General features: G+C 41.8%; 1 protein-coding gene across 2 annotated transcripts in view; it reads right to left on the minus strand.

The window, feature by feature from the left end:
- Positions 1-274: 274 nt before the first annotated feature.
- The window catches only part of LOC120032374 (egl nine homolog 1-like), a 39,175-nt gene continuing 18,301 nt past the window's right edge, over positions 275-21,148 (minus strand). Inside the window, exons 2-5 of one of the 2 annotated variants that reach the window (XM_038978425.1) lie at positions 20,606-20,725; positions 6,041-6,177; positions 5,549-5,616; positions 275-1,983 (exon numbers count right to left, since the gene is read on the minus strand). In XM_038978425.1, the coding sequence (XP_038834353.1) occupies positions 1,928-1,983; positions 5,549-5,616; positions 6,041-6,177; positions 20,606-20,725 (381 nt within the window). In that variant the 3' untranslated portion in view covers positions 275-1,927. Of the gene's footprint in view, positions 1,984-5,510; positions 5,617-6,040; positions 6,178-20,605; positions 20,726-21,148 lie in introns of both variants that reach the window. The other variant, XM_038978424.1, reaches the window with a different exon arrangement.

Consider the following 21,148-nt stretch of genomic DNA (forward strand, 5'->3'; position numbering starts at 1 on the left):
TAGAGCAGAACAAGCCAGACTCTGCTATTCACTCAACCTCTCTCTAACAGCTCTGTACAGCGACTGTCATTTGTCGTTACGTAAACAGTGTTGGCAGAGCCGTCATCAACATTTATTTGGGGAGTTTCCTCCATATTCCTTGCACCTATTTTATTCCTTCATACATTTGTAGGGACTAGAAAAAGGTCCTTGGCTTTCCTGTGGATGTAATGTGAGACATGGCCTGGGAAGAGAAGCTCCTGACGAGACTCTGCAATGAAGGGATATATTCAGACATGGGTGAAAAAAAGTATATTTCAGCTGTGCTTGATTGAGCTTGCCCTTTACAATGGAACCAATCGAAACGTCTGTAATTACATACTGGAATTTATATTTTAAAGTTGATGCAAACAACACATACATACATTGTTCTCTAAATGTTGTCTTATTTACTTGTCAACTGATTTATTGATAACAGAATAGATCAATGGCAAATAAATACAGTTTGAACAAAATCACATGCGAGGATTCTTTGGTATGTTTTAGGGTGGATGGAGAAATGGAAAACCTAATCAGTTACCCAACCCCACTGAATCAGAGATGTGCGGGGGGCTGCCTTAATCGACGTCAACGGCGCAGTTGTTGTTGGGTGTTATTGCCTTGCTCAAGGGCAGAAAGGCAGATTTTTCCACCCCAGCTCTGGGATTCAAACCAGCGAGCGTTCAGATACTAGCCCAACACTCTTAACCGCTAGGATACCTGCCGCTTTCAGTTAGGTCTGCCAATTCTCCTGTTGATAAACTCATTGGTCAGATGTGACCACATGATGGCGATGGTGTATAGCCAGAGAGAATAGTCATGACGGTATTATTACAGTCTCTCTCACTCACTTTCAACCTCGGCTCAGTGGTTAGAGAAGGAATCGCACACATTGCATACGTGCAGATACACACACACACACACACGCTGTAATGATGAGACCATACAGCAGTAGACTCAAACTGCACTTACAAACCCCAACTTTTTACAAAAAAAATCAACAGTTTTTGGTTTTTAAGACAAAGGTGATATTAACGTCTGCAACAACAGTTTTGCAAGGGAAAACGAGCATGTCAGTTTCAGTCCATTTTCTTCTGTTTGGTGCCTAATGAACAAGACTCAGTTACCAAGCAATGAGTGCCAGGACACAAAACAGCACCGCAGTCAATATAATATACCTGCAATGTGAAAATCACTACCGCAGTTTGCAAAAAATGTGAAATCTTCTATCTTATTCGACTAAGTGCAGCTCAAGCTATTAATAGCCTTTTCACTCAACTAAGCCAAACCGGCCCAATACTAGTTGTACTGGTCTGGCGTGGTTACTCATCATCCTCATTTACTAGAATCGTGATGCAAAGGATCATGTGAAAAGAAAGTATCCAAATTAGCGCAGTATGGTTTGAGTCAGCCCTATAGTGCGCCGCAACCTCCTGTCTAGGAACATCACGCACAGTCTTTTGTACCTTTTTTTTATAACAGTGAGAGATCCATCCGATGGAGACCATGACAACCCGTCTGACATATGGGTACACTTCTTTCAGCACCCCAAAATTCACAACAATATTTGTTTGGCATTCGGTTCACTTAATACATATTATTTTTCTCCATAGCTCATTTTTACACCGGCATTCTTCACATAATAAAGCCCAAAAATCAAAGCAACAAGCAAAAACAGAAACTTGGCAAATAATGATGATTCCTTGCAGTGCAATGACATCACATTCAGGGTCTGTGTGTGTCAACTTTGAATATTAAAGTTTAAAGAAAGCGGACTAATCCAAGATGTTTTCTTTCGTCTCTCCTCTTCATCCCACCATCCTTTTTCCTTCCCTCTATCCCGCCATCCATCCCTCTTTCCCCATCTGTCCACAGCAGCAGCAGGTGATGGCAGGACGCTTCTCTCATATTAGCTCAGATCTGACGGCTTGTTCAATTCTACGTTTACTCCCTTTTCTCCTGCACCTTTAGGACGGAATAGAGAAGGAGGGTCAGCGGGAGAGTTATATTTTATTCAACCAGTTAAGAACAAATTCTTATTTCTAATGACTTCATATAAATGATTTTTTCTTCAAATCAAATTGTATTAGTCACATACAGTGAAATGCTGACTTACAAGCCCCAAACCAACAATTCAGTTTAAAAAATATGAATAAGAAAGAACAAGTAAATAAAGAGCAGCAGTAAAATAACAATAGCGAGACTATATACAGGGGGTACAGAGTCAATGTGCAGGGTAATATGTACAGGTACAGTGCCTTGCAAAAGTATTCATCCCCCTTGGTGTTTTTCCTATTTTGTTGCATTACAACCTGTAATTTAAATACATTTGCATTTCATGTATTGGACATACACAAAATAGTCCAAATTGGTGAAGTGAAATGAAAAGAAAACAGGAAAGTGGTGCATGCATATTGATTCACCTCCTTTGCTATGAAGCCCCTAAATAAGATCTGGTTGTAACGGTTCTCGTGGGCTGAAGGAAGAGTGGACCAAGGTGCAGCGTTTAAAGTGTTCATGATTTAATCCACAAAACCAAATCGAACAAAAACAACAAACAGGAGAACGAAAGCGAAACAGTTCTGTCTGGTGCAGACACAAAACAGAAAACAACTACCCACAAAACACAGGTGGAAAAAAGGCTACCTAAGTATGGTCCTCAATCAGAGACAACGATAGACAGCCTTCAGACGTCACATAATTAGTTAAATAAAGTCCACCTGTGTACAATCTAAGTGTAACATGATCTCAGTATATATACAGTCGTGGCCAAAAGTTTTGAATGACACAAATATTAATTTTCACAAAGTCTGCATGATGGCAATTTGCATATATTCCAGAATGTTATGAAGAGTGATCAGATGAATTGCAATTAATTGCAAAGTCCCTCTTTGCCATGCAAATGAACTGAATCCCCAAAAAACATTTCCATTGCATTTCAGCCCTGCCGACATCATGTCAGTGATTCTCTCATTAACACAGGTGGTGCTTCCTGCTTTAATTTTTGCTTGTAAGCAGGAATCAGGAGGATAGAATTATGGTCAAATTTGCCAAATGGAGGGCGAGGGAGAGCTATGTACACGTCTCTGTGTGGAGTAAAGGTGGTCTAGAGTTTTTTCCCCTCTGCTTGCACATTTAACATGCTGATAGAAATTTGGTATAACGGATTTAAGTTTCCCTGCATTAATTAATAGGGGGCGCTGTTTTCACTTTGGGAAAAAATCGTGCCCAAATTAAACGGCCTCGTACTCTGTTCTAGATCATACAATATGCATATTATTCTTACTATTGGATAGAAAACACTCTGAAGTTTCTAAAACTGTTTGAATTATATCTGTGAGTAAAACAGAACTCATTTGGCAGCAAACTTCCAAACAGGAAGTGAAAATTCTGAAAATGGGGCTCTGTGTCAGGGCCTGCCTATTCAACTGGCTTATATTTATGGATCTGTATGCACTTCATACGCCTTCCACTAGATGTCAACAGGCAGTAGAAGGTTGAATGGGGTGTCTAGCTTGATGTGAGGCCGAATGAGAGCTTTTGGAGTGACAGGTCCGCTCTTTTGTCAGTATTCAGCTGCGCACAAGGGAACCTAACATTGTCTTCTGAAACGCGTTACGTATACACGACGAAATGCTCAGGCTCTGATTTTATTGGATACATATGAGAAAAACATCATAAAGTAGGATTTTCAACCGAGTTTGACCAGTTTATTCAACGTTTATTGGGAATTTTGGAATTTTTCGTTCCAGGCGCAACGATTTCTTGGACATGTGCCCTCCACATGGCTAGCCAAAGTTGCTAATTCGACAGAAGAAATGGACATTCTAAAACCAAACAACGATTTATTCTGGAACTAGGACTCCTTGCACAACATTCTGATGGAAGATCATCAAAAGTAAGAGAATATTTATGATGTTATTTCGTATTTTTGTGGTATATGTTGGCTCCAACAAGGCGGAGAATATGTGAGCGCTGTCTCACAATATTGCATGCTGTATGTTGTACTAAAGTTATTTTTAAAAATCTAACACAGCGGTTGCATTAAGAACCAGTGTATCTTTCATTTGCTGCACAACATGTATTTTTTAGTAAAGTTTATGATGCGTTTTTTGGTTAGATAACGTGACTGTCCAAAATATCTCCGGACAATTTGGTGCATTATGGCTACGTATTCACAATGTAAAACCAGGATTTGTAGCTCTAAATATGCACATTTTCGAACAAAACATAAATGTATTGTATAACATGATGTTATAAGACTGTCATCTGATGAAGTTGTCCAAAGGTTAGTGATTCATTTTATCTCTATTTGTGGGTTTTGTGAAAGCTATCTTTACGGTGAATAAATGGCGTTGTGTGTTTGGCTATTGTGGTGAGCTAATATAAATATATATTGTGTTTTCGCTGTAAAACATTTTAAAAATCGGAAATGTTGGCTGGATTCACAAGATGTTTATCTTTCATTTGCTGTATTGAACTTGTGATTTCATGAAATTATAAGATATCCCTGTCGCGTTAGGCTAGGCTATGCTAGTCAGCTTTTTTGATGAGGATCCCGGATCCGGGAGGGAGACTCGTTCGAGGTTAAAGTCCCCGGCCACTAAGATCGCCGCCTCTGGATGAGCGTTTTCCTGTTTGCTTATGCTCATTGAGTGTGGTCTTAGTGCCAGCACCGGACTGTGTTGGTATGTAGACAGCTACGAAAAATACAGATAAACTCTCTAGGTAGTTAGTATGGTCTACAGCTTATCATGACATACTCTACCTCAGGCGAGCAGAACCTTGAGACTTCCTTAGATATCGTGCACCAGCTGTTGTTTACAAATATGCATAAGCCGCCATCCCTTGTCTTACCAGACGCTGCTGTTATATCCTCCCGATACAGCGTATTACCAGCCAGCTGTATGTTGATAATGTCGTCGTTCAGCCACGACTCCGTGAAGCATAAGATATTACAGTTTTTAATGTCCCGTTGGTAGTTTATTCTTCCTCGTAGGTCGTCAATTTTATTTTTGAATGACTGCATGTTAGCTAGTAGAATGGAAAGCAGTGGGGGTTTATTCGATCGCCTATTCTCAGAAGGCAGCCCGACCTCCTTCCTCTTTTTCTCCATCTTCTCTTCACGCAAATGACAGGGATTTGGGCCTGTTCCCGGGAAAGCAGTATGTCCTTCACGTGGGCTCGTCGGACTCGTTAAAGGAAAAAGCTTCTGACAGTTAGTGGTCAGTAATCGCTGATCTAATGTCCAGAAGTTATTGTCGGTCATAAGAGACGGTAGCAGCAACATTATGTACAGAATAAGTAAACAAATAAGTTACAAACAACACAAAAAAACGAACAAAAAATATGTTCTTATGATGATCACATTGACCCTGTATTCATAAAGTGTCTCAGTCTCACATTGCTGATCTAGGATCAAGTGCTGATCTAGAATCATCTTATTTATTATGATCCAAAAGGCAAAACCAATCCTAGATCAACACTCTTACTTTGAGATTATGAATACGTGCCCAGGACTCCATCTTACTTGTTAGATATTTCTCCTTGGCCCGAGCTCGTTCATCGGCATCAAAATACCACACTGTTATGGCATACCTGGACAGCGAGTGAGACAACGGAAACAGAGAGGTCAACTAACATACAATTATTCACATAATAGGTATACATACTAACACCAACACTACCATTTGTCATGGTCCAACTATTCTAACACTATTGAGCATTTTCCAATATATTAAAGCTGGATATTGTTGTTGGTGGTGTTGCTTAATGTGGTAACACTTTACAATAATGTCTGTTCATAGACCATGGCATGCATTAACCTAATGTAAACTGTCACAATTCACGCTCCAGCCAAGTTCTCAAAATGGCCTGTGACGGATGCTTTACTTAAATGCCATTACAATAAGCAACACAAAACAGGAGGTTTGGGATTGTGATGGAAGACAAGCAGACAACCCTGGGTCCAAGGTCAGGAGTATGACATTTTCTCTGGGGTCAAAAGGTCAGATCACCCTACCTGGTGTGGTATGCCGGCTGCACCTCATGGGGGTTCCGCCGGTCCGACCAGAAGAAGAGCAGGCGGTCGAACTTGGGTTCGATGTCGACGAATTGCGCCTTGGCCTCTGGGAAAATCCTCAGGATTCCTCCGTGTTTCTATGAGACAACAATAAATTATCCAAATGTATCCAATTTCCGCTCTGGAGAAAAATAATGAATTCATTCATTCAGAAATTAAGTCCAAATGTAATAAAAATGTATTCTCCCATTTCGATTTGTCAAAGAACATAGAACCAATCCCCTCATAAAACTGCAAATGGTGTGAATAGAAAGAAAAATCACATCGAATAAGAAGCTTTAAAAACACCTTTAACCTCTCTGGGATATGTGGGACGCTACATACAAGTATTATACACCATTTTAAAGATAAACTTCTTGTAAATCCAGCCAGTGTCCGATTTCAAATAGGCTTTACGGAGAAAGCACACCAAACGATTGTTAGGTCAGCACCTAGTCACAGAAAACCATACAGCCATTTTCCAGCCAAGGAGAGGGCTCACAAAAGTCAGAAATAGCGATTAAATGAATCACTAACCTTTGATGATCTTCATCAGATGGCACTCACAGGACTTCATGTTACACAATAAATGTGTGTTTTGTTCGATAAAGTTAATCTTTATGTCCAAAAACCTCATTTGAAATTGGTGTGTTATGTTCAGAAATGAATTGTCTCAAACAAACATCCGGTGAAAGTGCAGAGAGCCACATCAAATTACAGAAATACTCATAATAAACATTGATAAAAGATACAAGTGTTATGCATGGAATTACAGATAAACTTCTCCTTAATGCAACCGCTGTGTCAGATTTCAAAAAGGCTTTACGGCGAAAGCACACCTTGCGATTATGTTAGGTCAGCACCTAGCCATAGAAAAACATACAGCCATTTTCCAAAGAAGGAGAAGTGTCACAAATCAGAAATAGCGTTATAAATATTCACTTACCTTTGATGATCTTCATCGGAATGCACTCCCAGGAATCCCAGTTCCACAAGAAATGTTTGTTTTGTTCGATATAGTCCATAATTTATGTCCAAATACCTCCTTTTTGTTCAAGCGTTTAGCCCAGTAATCCAAATGCTCAATGCGCGATCGCTTACTTCAGACGAAAAGTCAAAAAAGTTATATTACAGTTCGTAGAAACATGTCAAACGATGTATGATTCAATCTTTAGGATGTTTTTATCATAAATCTTCAATAATGTTTCAACCGGACAATTCCTTTGTCTTTAGAAAGGAAAAGGAACGCAGCTAACTCTCACGGGCGCACGCCTGACTGAGCTCATGGCATTCTGCCAGACACCTGACTCAAACAGCTCTTATTCACAGTAGAAGCCTGAAACAAGGTTCTAAAGACTGTTGACATCTAGTGGAAGCCTTAGGAAGTGCAATATGACCCCATAGACACTGTATATTCGATAGGCAATGACTTGAAAAACTACAAACCTCAGATTTCCCACTTCCTGGTTGGATTTTTTCTCAGGTTTTTGCCTGCCATATGAGTTCTGTTATACTCACAGACATCATTCAAACAGTTTTAGTATGTATTTTCAATCTCATTTTTCCATCTACAGACTGAACACACTCTCCTGCAACCCGCCTCACCCAATGCGGTATGGATCTGCTATTTTTTATACTTTAGAACCGTAACCCCCTTCAAGCTAGCCAGCTAGTAGTCAGTTAGACATCACCGTTAACTGGGACATCTGCCAGCTTCAGCCCTTTCAACTCCTGCCAGCCTGCACAACGCGATATCAACCCAGAGCATATCGGACTGCTTTTCTCTACCATATCTCCGGATTCCTACCGCAAGCTCTGAACCTTTACTCTGGATCATCGCAGTTAGCCGAGTGGCTACTCCTGGCTAACGTCTCTGTCACGAAGCAAGCACCAGTTAGACTGGAGCTAGCCTCGAATCTAGGCCCGTCTTCTGGCTAGCCGCTAGATCTATCAAGAATTCCTGGACTTCAATTACCTCTTTTGCCAATTGGCCTGGACCCTTTGCTGCCGACACGGAGCCCCGCCGATCCATCATGACTGGTCTACCGACGTAACCGTCCGAGGGGGTTTCTGTCCCATAGCAAGCACCAGTTAGCCTCGAGCTAGGCCCATCTCCTGGCTAGCCTGAAGAAATCCATCAGATAATCCCTGGGCTTCAATGCCAATTGGCTTGAACCCTTTGCTGCCGACACGGAGCCCCGCCGATCCATCACGACTGGTCTGCCGACGTAACCGTGCAAGGGGGCTTCAACAGGCTTCCCCGTTGCGACGTCCCCCTGAGGCCCATCTGCTAGCCTGCTGCTAGCCCCGGTCTGCTAGCTGTCTGAATCTCCGTGCCTACAGCTCGCCTAGCTACTCACTGGACCCTATGATTTCTTGGCTACACATGCCTCTCCCTAATGTCAATATGCCTTGTCCATTGCTGTTTTGGTTAGTAATTGTCTTATGTCACTGTAGAGCCTCCAGCCCGGCTCAATATGCCTTAGCTAGCCCTGTTGTTCCACCCCCCCACACATGCGGTGACAGCACCTGGCTTAAATAGTGCTTCTAGAGACATAACCGCTCTCATCGTCACTCAATGCCTAGGCTTACCTCCACTGTACTCACATCGTACCATACCTTTGTCTGTACATTATGCCTTGAATCCATCATTCCGTGCCCAGAAACCTGTCCCCTTTACTCTCTGTTCCGAACGCACTAGACGACCAGTTCTTTTAGCCTTTAGCCGTACTCTTATCCTACTCCTCCTCTGGTGATGTAGAGGTTAACCCAGGCCCTGCAGCCCCCTGCATCACTCCCATTCCCCAGGCACTCTCATTTGTTGACTTCTGTAACCGTAAAAGCATTGGTTACATGCATGTTAACATTAGAAGCCTCCTCCCTAAGTTTGTTTCATTCACTTCTTTAGCACACTCTGCCAACCCGGATGTCCTAGCCGTGTCTGAATCCTGGTTTAGGAAGGCCACCAAAAATCCTGAAATTTACATCCCTAACTATAACATTTTCCGACAAGATAGAACTGCCAAAGAGGGCGGAGTTGCAATCTACTGCAGAGATAGCCCGCAGAGTTCTGTCATACTATCCAGGTCTGTGCCCAAACAATTTGAGCTTCTGCTTTTAAAAATCCACCTTTCCAGAAACAAGTCTCTCACCGTTGACACTTGTTATAGACCCTCTTCAGCCCCCAGCTGTGCCCTGGACACCATATGTGAATTGATTGCCCCCCATCTATCTTCAGAGTTTGTACTGTTAGGCGACCTAAACTGGGATATGCTTAACACCCCGGCCGTCCTACAATCTAAGCTAGATTCCCTCAATCTCACACAAATTATCAAGGAACACACCAGGTACAACCTAAAATCCATAACCATAGGCACCCTCTTAGATATCATCCTGACCACCTTGCCCTCTAAATACACCGCTGCTGTCTTCAACCAGGATCTCAGTGATCACTGCCTCATTGCCTGCATGCATAATGGGTCCGCGGTCAAACGACCACCCCTCATCACTGTCAAACAACTACCTCTTCCCTACTGTATTTATTTATTTATTTAGCTCCTTTGCACCCCATTATTTCTACTTTGCACATTCTTCCACTGCAAATCTACCATTCCAGTGTTTTACTAAGCCACCATGGCCTTTTTTTGCCTTTACCTCCCTTATCTCACCTCCTTTGCTCACATTGTATATAGACTTATTTTTCTACTGTATTATCTACTGTATGTTTGTTTTACTCCATGTGTAACTCTGTTGTTGTATGTGTTAAACTGCTTTGCTTTATCTTGGCCAGGTCGCAATTGTAAATGAGAACTTCTCTCAACTTGCCTACCTGGTTAAATAAAGGTGAAAATAATTAAATAATTAAACGCTCCCTAAAACACTTCAGCAAGCAGGCCTTTCTAACCGACCTGGCCCGGGTATCCTGGAAGGATATTGACCTCATCCCGTTAGTAGAGGATGCCTGGTTGCTCTTCAAAAGTGCTTTCCTCTATCTTAAATAAGCATGCCCCATTCAAAAAATGTAGAACTAAGAACAGATATAGCCCTTGGTTCACCCCAAACTTGACTGGGCTTGACCAGCACAAAAACATCCTGTGGCGTTCTGCATTAGCCTCGAATAGCTCCCATGATATGCAACTCTTCAGGGAAGTCAGGAACCAATATACTCAGTCAGTTAGGAAAGCTAAGGCTAGCTTTTTCAAACAAAAATTTGCTTCCGGTAGCACTAATTTCAAAAAGTTTTGGAACACTGTAAAGTCCATGGAGAATAAGAGCACCAGCTGCCCATTGCACTGAGCATAGGAAACACTGTCACGACCGATAAATCTACGGTAATTGATAATTTCAATAAGCATTTTACCACGGCTGGCCATGCTTTCCACCTGGCTAACCCTACCCCGGCCAACACCTCAGCACCCCCTGCAGCAAACTTGCCCCCCCCCCCCCCCCCGCTTCTCCTTCACCCACATCCAAACAGCTGATGTTCTGAAAGAGCTGCAAAATCTGGATCCCTACAAATCTGGACCCTCTGTTTCTAAAATTATCCGCAACCCCTATTACTAGCCTTTTCAACCTCCCTTTCGTTATCGTCTGAGATCCCCAAAGATTGGAAAGCTGCCGCGGTCATCCCCCTCTTCATCTTAGACCCAAACTGTTATAAACCTATATCCATCCTGCCCTGCCTTTCTAAAATCTTTAAAAGCAAAGTTAATAAACAGATCACCATTTCGAATCCCACCGTACCTTCTCCACTATGCAATCTGGTTTCGGAGCTGGTCATGGGTGCACCTCAGCCACGCTCAAAGGTCCTAAACGATATCATAACCGCCATCGATAAAAGACAGTACTGTGCAGCCGTCTTCATCGACCTGGCCAAGGCTTTCGACTCTGTCAATCACCACATTCTTATTGGCAGACTCAATAGCCTTGCTCACCAACTACTTCTCAGATAGAGTTCAGTGTCTCAAAACGGAGGGCCTGTTGTACTCTGGCAGCCTCTATGGGGTGCCACAGGGCTCAATACTTGGGCCGACTCTTTTCTCTGTATATATCAATGATGTTGCTCTTGCTGCTGGTGATTCTCTGATCGACCTTTACGCAGACGACACCATTCTGTATACATTTGGCCATTCTTTGAACACTGTGCTAACAAACCTCCAAACAAGCTTCAACGCCATACAACACTCCTTCCGTGGCCTCCAACTGCTTTTAAAAGTGCATGCTCTTCAATCGATTGCTACCCGCACCCTCCCGCCCTACTAGCATCACTACTCTGGACGGTTCTGACCTAGAATAAATGGACAACTACAAATACCTATGTGTCTGGTTAGACTGTAAACTCTCCTTCCAGACTCACATTAAGCATCTCCAATCCAAATTTAAATCTAGAATCTGCTTCCTATTTCGCAACAAAGCGTTCACTCATGCCGCCAAACATTCCCTCGTAAAACTGACTATCCTACCGATCCTTGACTTCGGTGATGTCATTTACAAAATAGCCTCCAACACTCTACTCAGACTACATCCAGTTTTCTATCACAGTGCCATCTGTTCTATCACCAAAGCCCCATATACTACCCACCACTGCGACCTCTATGCTCTCGTTGGCTGGCCCTCACTACATATCTGTCGCCAAACACACTGACTCCAGGTCATCTATAAGTCTTTGCTAAGTAAAGCCCCGCCTTATCTCAGCTCACTGGTCACCATAGCAACACCCACCCGTAGCACGCGCTCCAGCAGGTATTTTGCACTGGTCATCCCCAAAGCCAACACCTCCTTTGGCCGCCTTTTCTTACAGTTCTCTGTTGCCAATGACTGGAACGAATTGCACAAATTTCTGAAGCTGGAGTCTTTTATCTCCCTCTCTAACTTTAAGCATGAGCAGCTTACCGATCACTGTACCTGTACACAGCACACCTGACTACCTCATCCCCATATTATTACTTACCCTCTTGCTGTTTTGCACCCCAGTATCTCTACTTGCACATCATCATCTGCACATATCACTCCAGTATTAAATGCTAAGTTGTAATTATTTTCGCCTCTATGGCCTACCTCCCTACTCTTCTACATTTGCACACACTGTACAGTCATGGCCAAATATTAATTTTCACAAAGTCTGCTGCCTCAGTTTGTATGATGGCAATTTGCATATACTCCAGAATGTTATGAAGAGTGATCAGATGAATTGCAATTAATTGCAAAGTCCCTCTTTTCCATGCAAATGAACTGAATCCCCCAAAAACATTTCCACTGCATTTCAGCCCTGCCACAAAAGGACCAGCTGACATCATGTCAGTGATTCTCTCGTTAACACAGGTGTGAGTGTTGACGAGGACAAGGCTGGAGATCACTCTGTCATGCTGATTGAGTTCGAATAACAGACAGGAAACTTCAAAAGGAGGGTGGTGCTTGGAACCATTGTTCTTCCTCTGTCAAACATGGTTACCTGCAAGGAAACACGTGCCATCCTCATTGTTTTGCACAAAAAGGGCTTCACAGGCCAGGATATTGCTGCCAGTAAGATTGCACTTAAATCAACCATTTATCGGATCATCAACAACTTCAAGGAGAGCAGTTCAAATGTTGTGAAGAAGGCTTCAGGGTGCCCGGACCATCCTAAAGTTGATTCAGCTGCGGGATCGGGGCACCACCAGTACAGAGCTTGCTCAGGAATGGCAGCAGGCAGGTGTGAGTGCATCTGCACGCACAGTGAGGCAACGACTTTTGGAGGATGGCCTGGTGTCAAGAAGGGCAGCAAAGAAGCCACCTCTCCAGGAAAAACATCAGGGACAGACTGATATTCTGCAAAAGGTACAGGCTGAGGTAAAGGGGTAAAGTCTGGGGTAAAGTCATTTTCTCTGTTGAATCCCCTTTCCGATTGTTTGGGGCATCCGTAAAAAAGCTTGTCCCGGAGAAGACAAGGTGAGCGCTACCATCAGTCCTGTGTCATGCCAACAGTAAAGCATCCTGAAACCATTCATGTGTGGGGTTGCTTCTCAGCCAAGGGAGTGGGCTCACTCACAACTGGGGTAAAGTCATTTTCTCTGTTGAATCCCCTTTCCGATTGTTTGGGGCATCCGTAAAAAAGCTTGTCCCGGAGAAGACAAGGTGAGCGCTACCATCAGTCCTGTGTCATGCCAACAGTAAAGCATCCTGAAACCATTCATGTGTGGGGTTGCTTCTCAGCCAAGGGAGTGGGCTCACTCACAACTTTGCATAAGAACACAGCCATGAATAAAGAATGGTACCAACACATCCTCCGAGAGCAACTTCTCCCAACCATCCAGGAACAGTTTGGTGACGAACAATGCCTTTTCCAGCATGATGGAGTACCTTGCCATAAGGCAAAAGTGATAACTAAGTGGCTCGGGGAACAAAACAGCGATATTTTGGGTCCATGGCCAGGAAACTCCCCAGACCTTAATCCCATTGAGAACTTGTCCTCAAGAGGACAAACAAAACCCCACAAATTCTGACAAAATCCAAGCATTGATTATATCAGGGTGGATTGCAGAGGTCTTGAAAAAGAAGGGTCAACACTGCAAATATTGACTCTTTGCATCAACTTCATGTAATTGTCAATAAAAGCCTTTGACACTTATGAAATGCTTGTAATTATACTTCAGTATTCCATAGTAACATCTGACAAAAATATCTAAAGACACTGAAGCAGCAAACTTTGTGTAAATTAACATTTGTGTCCTTCTCAAAACTTTTGGCCACGACTGTACATAGATTCTTAAAATGTTTGTGTTATTGACTGTACGTTTGTTTATGTGTAACTCTGTGTTGTTGTTTTTGTCACACTGCTATGCTTTATCTTGGCCAGGTCGCAGTTGTAAATGAGAACTTGTTCTCAACTGGGCTACCTGGTGAAAAAAATAAAGGGCAAATGATACCTCGTGCTTACATGATTGAAAATCAGTACCTTTATCACTTTGTTTACTTTATGTGATAATAGATTGGCTAACCAAATACTCTCTCTATTCATTGTTTAGGTATTTGTAAATCAGTGGTCTGTACTCTCTTGGTACCTCAACTTGTGTCCTCTTGGCTGTTTTCCTTCATAGTAATCCCAGCTATGCCTCCAATTTTGTTACCCACTATCAGCTTATAAAGTTAACTGAAAATGTGGAAGTACCGTAACTTATTTTTTATATGTACGAGGTAACAATCGGTCTACAACATGGTTTCTCCTCTTTGAGGCTGTTTTCACATTGAACTCTTGGATTAAAAAAAGCGAAATAACTCAGTTATCTTTGTATTCACACTGCCCCTGCCTTTAAAATAAGGACTCAAATTTTGCCAGTTCACTTCACCTATTCTGTGATCCGAGTCCCCTTTGCATTGAAATTGATATGTTTCGAAAGGAACCAATAACTTTTTCTAACATTCACTCAATGCACTCAGGGTTTTTACAAAGTGCAAGACAAGCCATTCCATCTGTTATCGGACAACCTACATACATATTGGAAGCTAATAGATTGCATTTAGTTAAAAGATTAGACAATCAATTTTATCAGAAGATACTATTAACATGTGCCTTCAGAAAGTATTCACACCCCTTGACATTTTCCACATTTTGTTGTGTTACAAAGTGGGATTAAAACGGATTTAATTGTCATTTTGTGTCAACGACCTACACAATATTACAGCTGTGAGTCTTTCTGGGTAAGTCTCTAAGAGCTTTCCACACCTGGATTGTGCAACATTTGCCCATTATTCTTTTCAAAATGCTTAAAGCTCTGTCAAATTGGTTGTTGATCCTTGCTGGAAAACCATAGATTTTCAAGCAGATTTAAGTCAAAACTGTAACTCGGCCACTCAGGAACATTCACTGTCTTCGTAAGCAACTCCAGTGTAGATTTGGCCTTGTGTTTTAGGTTATTGTCCTGCTGAAAGGTGAATACAATCTTCCAGTGTCTGGTGGAAAGCAGACTGAATCAGGATCTTACCTGTGCTTAGCTCCATTCCGTTTGTTTATTTATTCTGAAAAACTCCTCAGTCTTTAACGATTACAAGCATACCCATAACATGATGCAGCCACCGCTATGCTCGAAAATATGGAGAGTGGTACTCAGTAACGTGTTGTATTGGATTTTTGATGAAGGACAAAAAGTTTGTTGCAAACAGGATGTTTTTTTTTTTTTTAAATGGTATTCTGTACAGCTTGTCTTCTTTCACTCTGTCAATTAGGTAAGTATTGTGGAGTAACTACAATGTTGTTGATCCATCCTCAGTTTTCTCCTATCACAGAGATTTGGTGAAATCCCTGAGTGGTTTCCTTCCTCTCCTGCAACTGAGTTAGGAAGCCTGTATCTTTATAGTGTATTGATAAAACTTCACCATGCTCAAAGGGATATTTTTACCCATCTACCTATAGGTGCCCTTCGTTGCAAGGCATTGGAAAACCTTCCTGGCCTTTGTGGTTGAATCTGTGTTTGAAATTTACTAATCGACTGAAGGGACATTACAGATAATTGTATGTGTGGGGTATAGAGATTAGGTATATAATAATAATTATATTAATTCAAAATGTTAAACACTGGGGTTGAATACTTATTGACTCACATTTCAACTTTTTATACATTTGCAAAAATGTTGACAAAACATGTGTCGGCCAGTGACAAAAAATCTACATTTTAAACATTTTTAATTCAGGCTGTAACAACAAAATGTGGAAAAAGTCAAGGGGTGTGAATACTCTCTGAAGGCACTGTAAATATTATAAGTAACAAAATAAATAGCAAAAGAATAACTGCAGATTAAATAATGCTTTCATTCAAAATTGTACACCCAATGTAGGCTACTGCTCCCTTAAGAGCAAGAATTGATTTTGTACCCTATGTTGTGATTCTCACCAAATATGATGTTGAATAAACAGCTTATGAAGCTCTCTTAGCCTATAGATCACATATTGCAAACAAATAATCTTAACTAAAACAACCACAGATATTTTGGTTAGCTCAAACCTTTGATTAGTGGATTTATGTAGTGCTAGGGCAAAAACTAAAATATGCACCCCTTTGGGTCCCAAGGACCAGGATTAACACTGCTGCAGATGGCACAAACCAAGTCATGGTGTAATCTAACGTCCTACTATGTGCTCTGAAATAAACTGAACAAAAATATAATTGCAACATGTAAAGTGTTGGTTTCATGAGCCCACAAAATATCCCTGACATTTTCCATACGCACAAAAAAGCTTATTTCTCTCACATTTTGGCACACATTTGCTTACATCCCTGTTATTAGTGAGCATTTCTAATTTGCCAAAATAATCCACCAACCTGACAGGTGTGGCATATCAAGAAGCTGATTAAACACCATGATCAGGTGCACCTTGTGCTGGGGACAATAAAAGTGCACTCTAAAATGTGTTGTTTTGTCGTTTTAGAGAATTTGGCAGCACATCCAACCGACCTCAGAACCGCAGACCACGTGTAACCACGCCAGCCCAGGACCCCACATCCAGGATCGTCTGAGACCAGCCACCCGGACAGCTGATGAAACTGTGGGTTTACACAACCGAAGAATTTCTGTCAGAAACCATCTCAATGAAGCTTATCTTTGTGCTTGTCGTCCTCACCAAGGTCTTGACCTGACTGCAGTTCGGCGTCGTAACCGACTTCATGGATGAATACCCGGTGTATGGTGTCGTGTGGGCGAGCGGTTTGCAGGCATAAGATAGGGACAACGAACAAAAATGCATTTTATTGATTGCAATTTGAATGCACAGAGATACCGTGACAAGATCCTGAGTCCCAATGTCGTGCCATTCATCCACCGCCATATCACCTCATGTTTCAGCACAATAAAGCACGGCCCCATGTCACAAGGACCTGCACACAATTCCTGGAAGCTGAAAATGTCCCAGTTTTACATGGCCTGCATACTCACCAGCCATGTCACCCATTGAGCATGTTTGGGATGCTCTAGATCAGGGGTGTCAAACTCATTCCACGGAGGGCCTAGTGTCTGCAGGTTTTTGGTTTTTCCTTTCAATAAAGCCCTAGACAACCAGGTGTGGGGAGTTCCTAACTAATTAGTGATGTTAATTCATCAATCAAGTACAAGGGAGGAGCGAAAACCCGCAGACACTCGGCCCCCCGTGGAATGAGTTTGACACCTGTGCTCTAGATCGACGTGTACGACAGTGTGTTCCAGTTCCCGCCAATATCCAGCAATTTCGCACAGCCATTGAAGAGGAGTGGGGCAACATTCCACAGGCCACAATCAACAGCCTGATTAACTCTATGCGAAGGAGATGTGACATGCTGCATGAGGCAAATGTTGGTCAAACCAGATACTGTCTGGTATTCTGATCCACTCCCTGCCCAGTCATGTGAAATCCATAGATTAGGGCCTAATGAATTTATTTAAATTGACAGATTTCCTTATATGAACTGTAACTCAGTCAAATCTTTGAAATTGTTGCATGCTGCGTTTATATTTTTCTTCAGTGTATTTGCAGCTATTAAGACCCACTGGAAGTATCTACCTCTTGGTAGAGTTCCTAATGTAGATCATTATAAAACAGGTTGTTTGGATCCTGGATGCTGATTGGTTGATATGTGGGACAACAACTCTAGCAATATACCATGACGTGTTAATTCCACTGTCCCGCAGCCCAGGCAGGAAATTCACAAACTTAATCTCCCTTGGGAAAAGATACTATTTGGTTTGCAACAGTTGTCTGCTTCTATGTCATGTGCAACAATGTATCATTTGACAAATGCTATCTCTCCTGTGTAGGCTATCTAGCCCAAGAACGAACGTGAACCTAATAATTTACCATGGAAAACCGTAAACACTCAGAATTCGATTCCATCAATCCTTCAAAAAACTTTGATCCAGCGCAGTGTGGGATATTTATTAAATCCTTATTTATTGACGTTCTTGTCTCTCATCATCATTGAATGCTATCTACACGTCAACGATATGTGTAGCATAGCAAAATCGAATGAATAGAATTAACGACTGGGCCAAAACATAACTCACGACCAGTTCTTCAATTCGTGTGCCATCAACGGAAAACGTCACTATTAACATCACCAACTAGCTTGGTTAGCTTGGACTCGACAACCCATAATATTTGTTGCCTCTGTAGGCCTATTGGATATTTATTAAATCATTATTTATTGAGTCTCTTGTCTCTCATCATTGAATCTCTGCTAACTAGCTACATGCCAATGATTTGTTTAGCATACCAATGTTGAATGAATATAATTATTTGAATTAACGACTGGGTAAAAACATGAATGAGAAAATTGGGTAGCAATTTCAGAATGCAAAACCAAAATTACTTGTAATGAATATTTTTATAAATATGTTGGCAAACATTTTCTAAAAGCAATAATGCCCTCATATCCGGGAATTATCGTGTGACAACTCCCTCCAAGGGCTGTATCCCGGCCATTGGCTTCGCCTAGGGTCTCAGAACAGCCCTTGACGGGAGCTGTCTGACAATAATTCCCGGGTTCTCAGGTATTATTATTATTATATTATTTTTTAAATAATTCCCAACCCCTGGTCCCCGAGTACCCCCAACAGCACACATTTTTGTTGTAGCCCTGGACAAACTCACCTGATTCAACTAATTGAGGGCTTGATGATTAGTTGACAAGTTGAATCAGGTGTGCTTGTCCGAGGGTACTGGATGTTGGAAACACTAATGATGCATCTATTGATAGAACCTCAGCTGCTATCAACTTCTCCAGCATTCCTCAAATCATTCCATGGAGACCTCCAGCCATTCCATGTATGTGATATTCCAGAGCTAGCACACCTGATTTAACTCGTCAACTAATCATCAAGCCCTTGATTAGATGAATCAGGTGTGCTGGTTTAGGGCTACAACAAAATGTTCTGGGTGTCCGATGGTGAGGCATTTGCAAGTATACGGTCGTGCTCAGTAGGGCACACCATAGGAAAATTAAACAACAGCAAATTAAAATCTGTGTCCTTATTGGAAAAGTTAAGGTAGTTCCTTGTTTCACTCTGTTTTCTCCTTACTGAACATGACCCAGGTAAAATCTCTAAGTGATCCTAATTTCATAATTAGCTGCTAATCTTACACCAGGCCTGCAGGGCAGTGAGACTGACAGCTTCTCTTCTGTTGACACTTACTAGGACCTAGGCTGCAGCCCTACTATACGACCCCACTAGCGGATTCCAAACTGATAACTCCCTATCCCCTTATTCACGTCAATTCTTTCAGATCTGAGAGGGGTCAACAAAAGCAAAGATCAGGGGGAAAGAGAAGGGAGGGCGCTATCGGATTAGAATTAAGGCCCACAACATCAGTGGGAGTGTGAGGGGACCTGCCTGCCTGTCATCCCCATTCCAGCATAGTTTCCACCTGCAATCCCAATGTTCTAGTGGTAGCCCTGGGGTTTGTTCTAGCAGTTACTGCCACTCCTTTTGGTGCATGAATGGTGTGTGGGATTGTGTGCATTATTTGTGCAATTACATGCAAATGTAATAGCAGTGAGTGCCCACATTAGCTGTAAATTATGCAGACTGTGTCCATTACATGTTTTCCGTCCCAATAGGACTCCGTAGTCAGCCATATCAGAAAGTGCTTTTGTCGTCACACCGTAGCATGTATGGTTGTCATATTAGAACAGCTTCAGATTCACAAAGTGTTGGTGTCCATCAGAGGCTGTCCTCATATGGACACCATACATATGGTGTGGAGTCAGTTACCTGATGACTCAAACGGAATTCTTCCGCTGCTCTATCGTTTACCTACATACTTCAGTCAGACTGCCATCGTTAAAGTCGTCTGTGGTGACGTCAAAATGAGGGGTGCTTTACAAAACAAAGTCATCAGTGATTGGATCATCTCTAACCAATCAGAGTATCAAAGCCAATGATACATTTTCAAAACGACGCTTTACCCACGTGTGTTCTGGCTCTGGCCCAACCCACTGGTTTCTGGAGCAAGGGATTAATCCATAGCGTGTCAGTACCTGTTTAGACACCCCCCTTTCCCCATCGATCAACACTTCTCCCCTCCGCATGAACTAATTTAGTGGGCTGGCTGGTGAACTTTGGAATTACACCCAGAAACTGAACTCTAAAGGGTGACTGGCATGGAATTTATTTAACTAGGCAAGTCCGTTAAGAACAAATTCTTATTTACAATGATGGCATGGAATTAACAGAGTCAATATACAAGGCCACAGTGTTGTTCCCAGCAGAGAAAACTGGTTACAATGACATCATGGCATCTTTGATGAATAGGCCTTGTATAGGTCTACTGTTTTTTTTAAGGAACCAGAAAAATAAGGAACTCTTTTTTTTTTACTGGTTAGAATTTGACCAAAATATGTACTCTTTCCCACGCCATCTTCATCTTGTAATGAAAAATACTTCTTTACCCGGTGAAGTCTCCACAAACTGAGAATCAGTTTACAACCAGAAAAAGGCAAATTTGGGGTTAGTAGCAGAAAACATGTAAAAAATAAACTAAATATTGGACATAAATTTTGCTTTCAGTTCATTGTATTGACATACCTTAGCCTCCCAGTCTTTATTGAGATAGTAAATACACGTTACACATCTCCCATCGCCGTTCGGGTTATCCACGTGACGTACATACCCAGTCCCGTTGCCTGGGTAACAGGCCACCATGGCCTGAAAAAGAACATTAGAAGGACATGTTAGGAGGAAATATTTTGGGTAGCCATTTTGACAGTGTTGTAAAAGTTGTCACAAGATAAAAATGCTTCCCAACAGTAGACATACTTTCAACACCAATTTCTGAGATGTCCATGCAAGTCAGCAATAAATTACACCGGTTGAGGATGATATTGCAGATGCAATTCATTTTTAAATACATTTTGTGACAATCATTACAATGCATTTCACAACAAATGATTAACGTATATCCAATTGTTTAAAGTGACCCCTTATAACACGCTATTCTATGTCACTTCAGAATATTTCCTATTATGAAATTGTCATGTCATTTAAAAAGTCTCGTTGATTCATAATTGATAATACTGCTATTGAAATTCATATGTGTAAAAAAAGTATATACTAAATTATTCCCGTTCA

This window comes from Salvelinus namaycush, chromosome 39 (genome assembly GCF_016432855.1).
Source record: "Salvelinus namaycush isolate Seneca chromosome 39, SaNama_1.0, whole genome shotgun sequence".
Classification (NCBI taxonomy): Eukaryota; Metazoa; Chordata; class Actinopteri; order Salmoniformes; family Salmonidae; genus Salvelinus; species Salvelinus namaycush.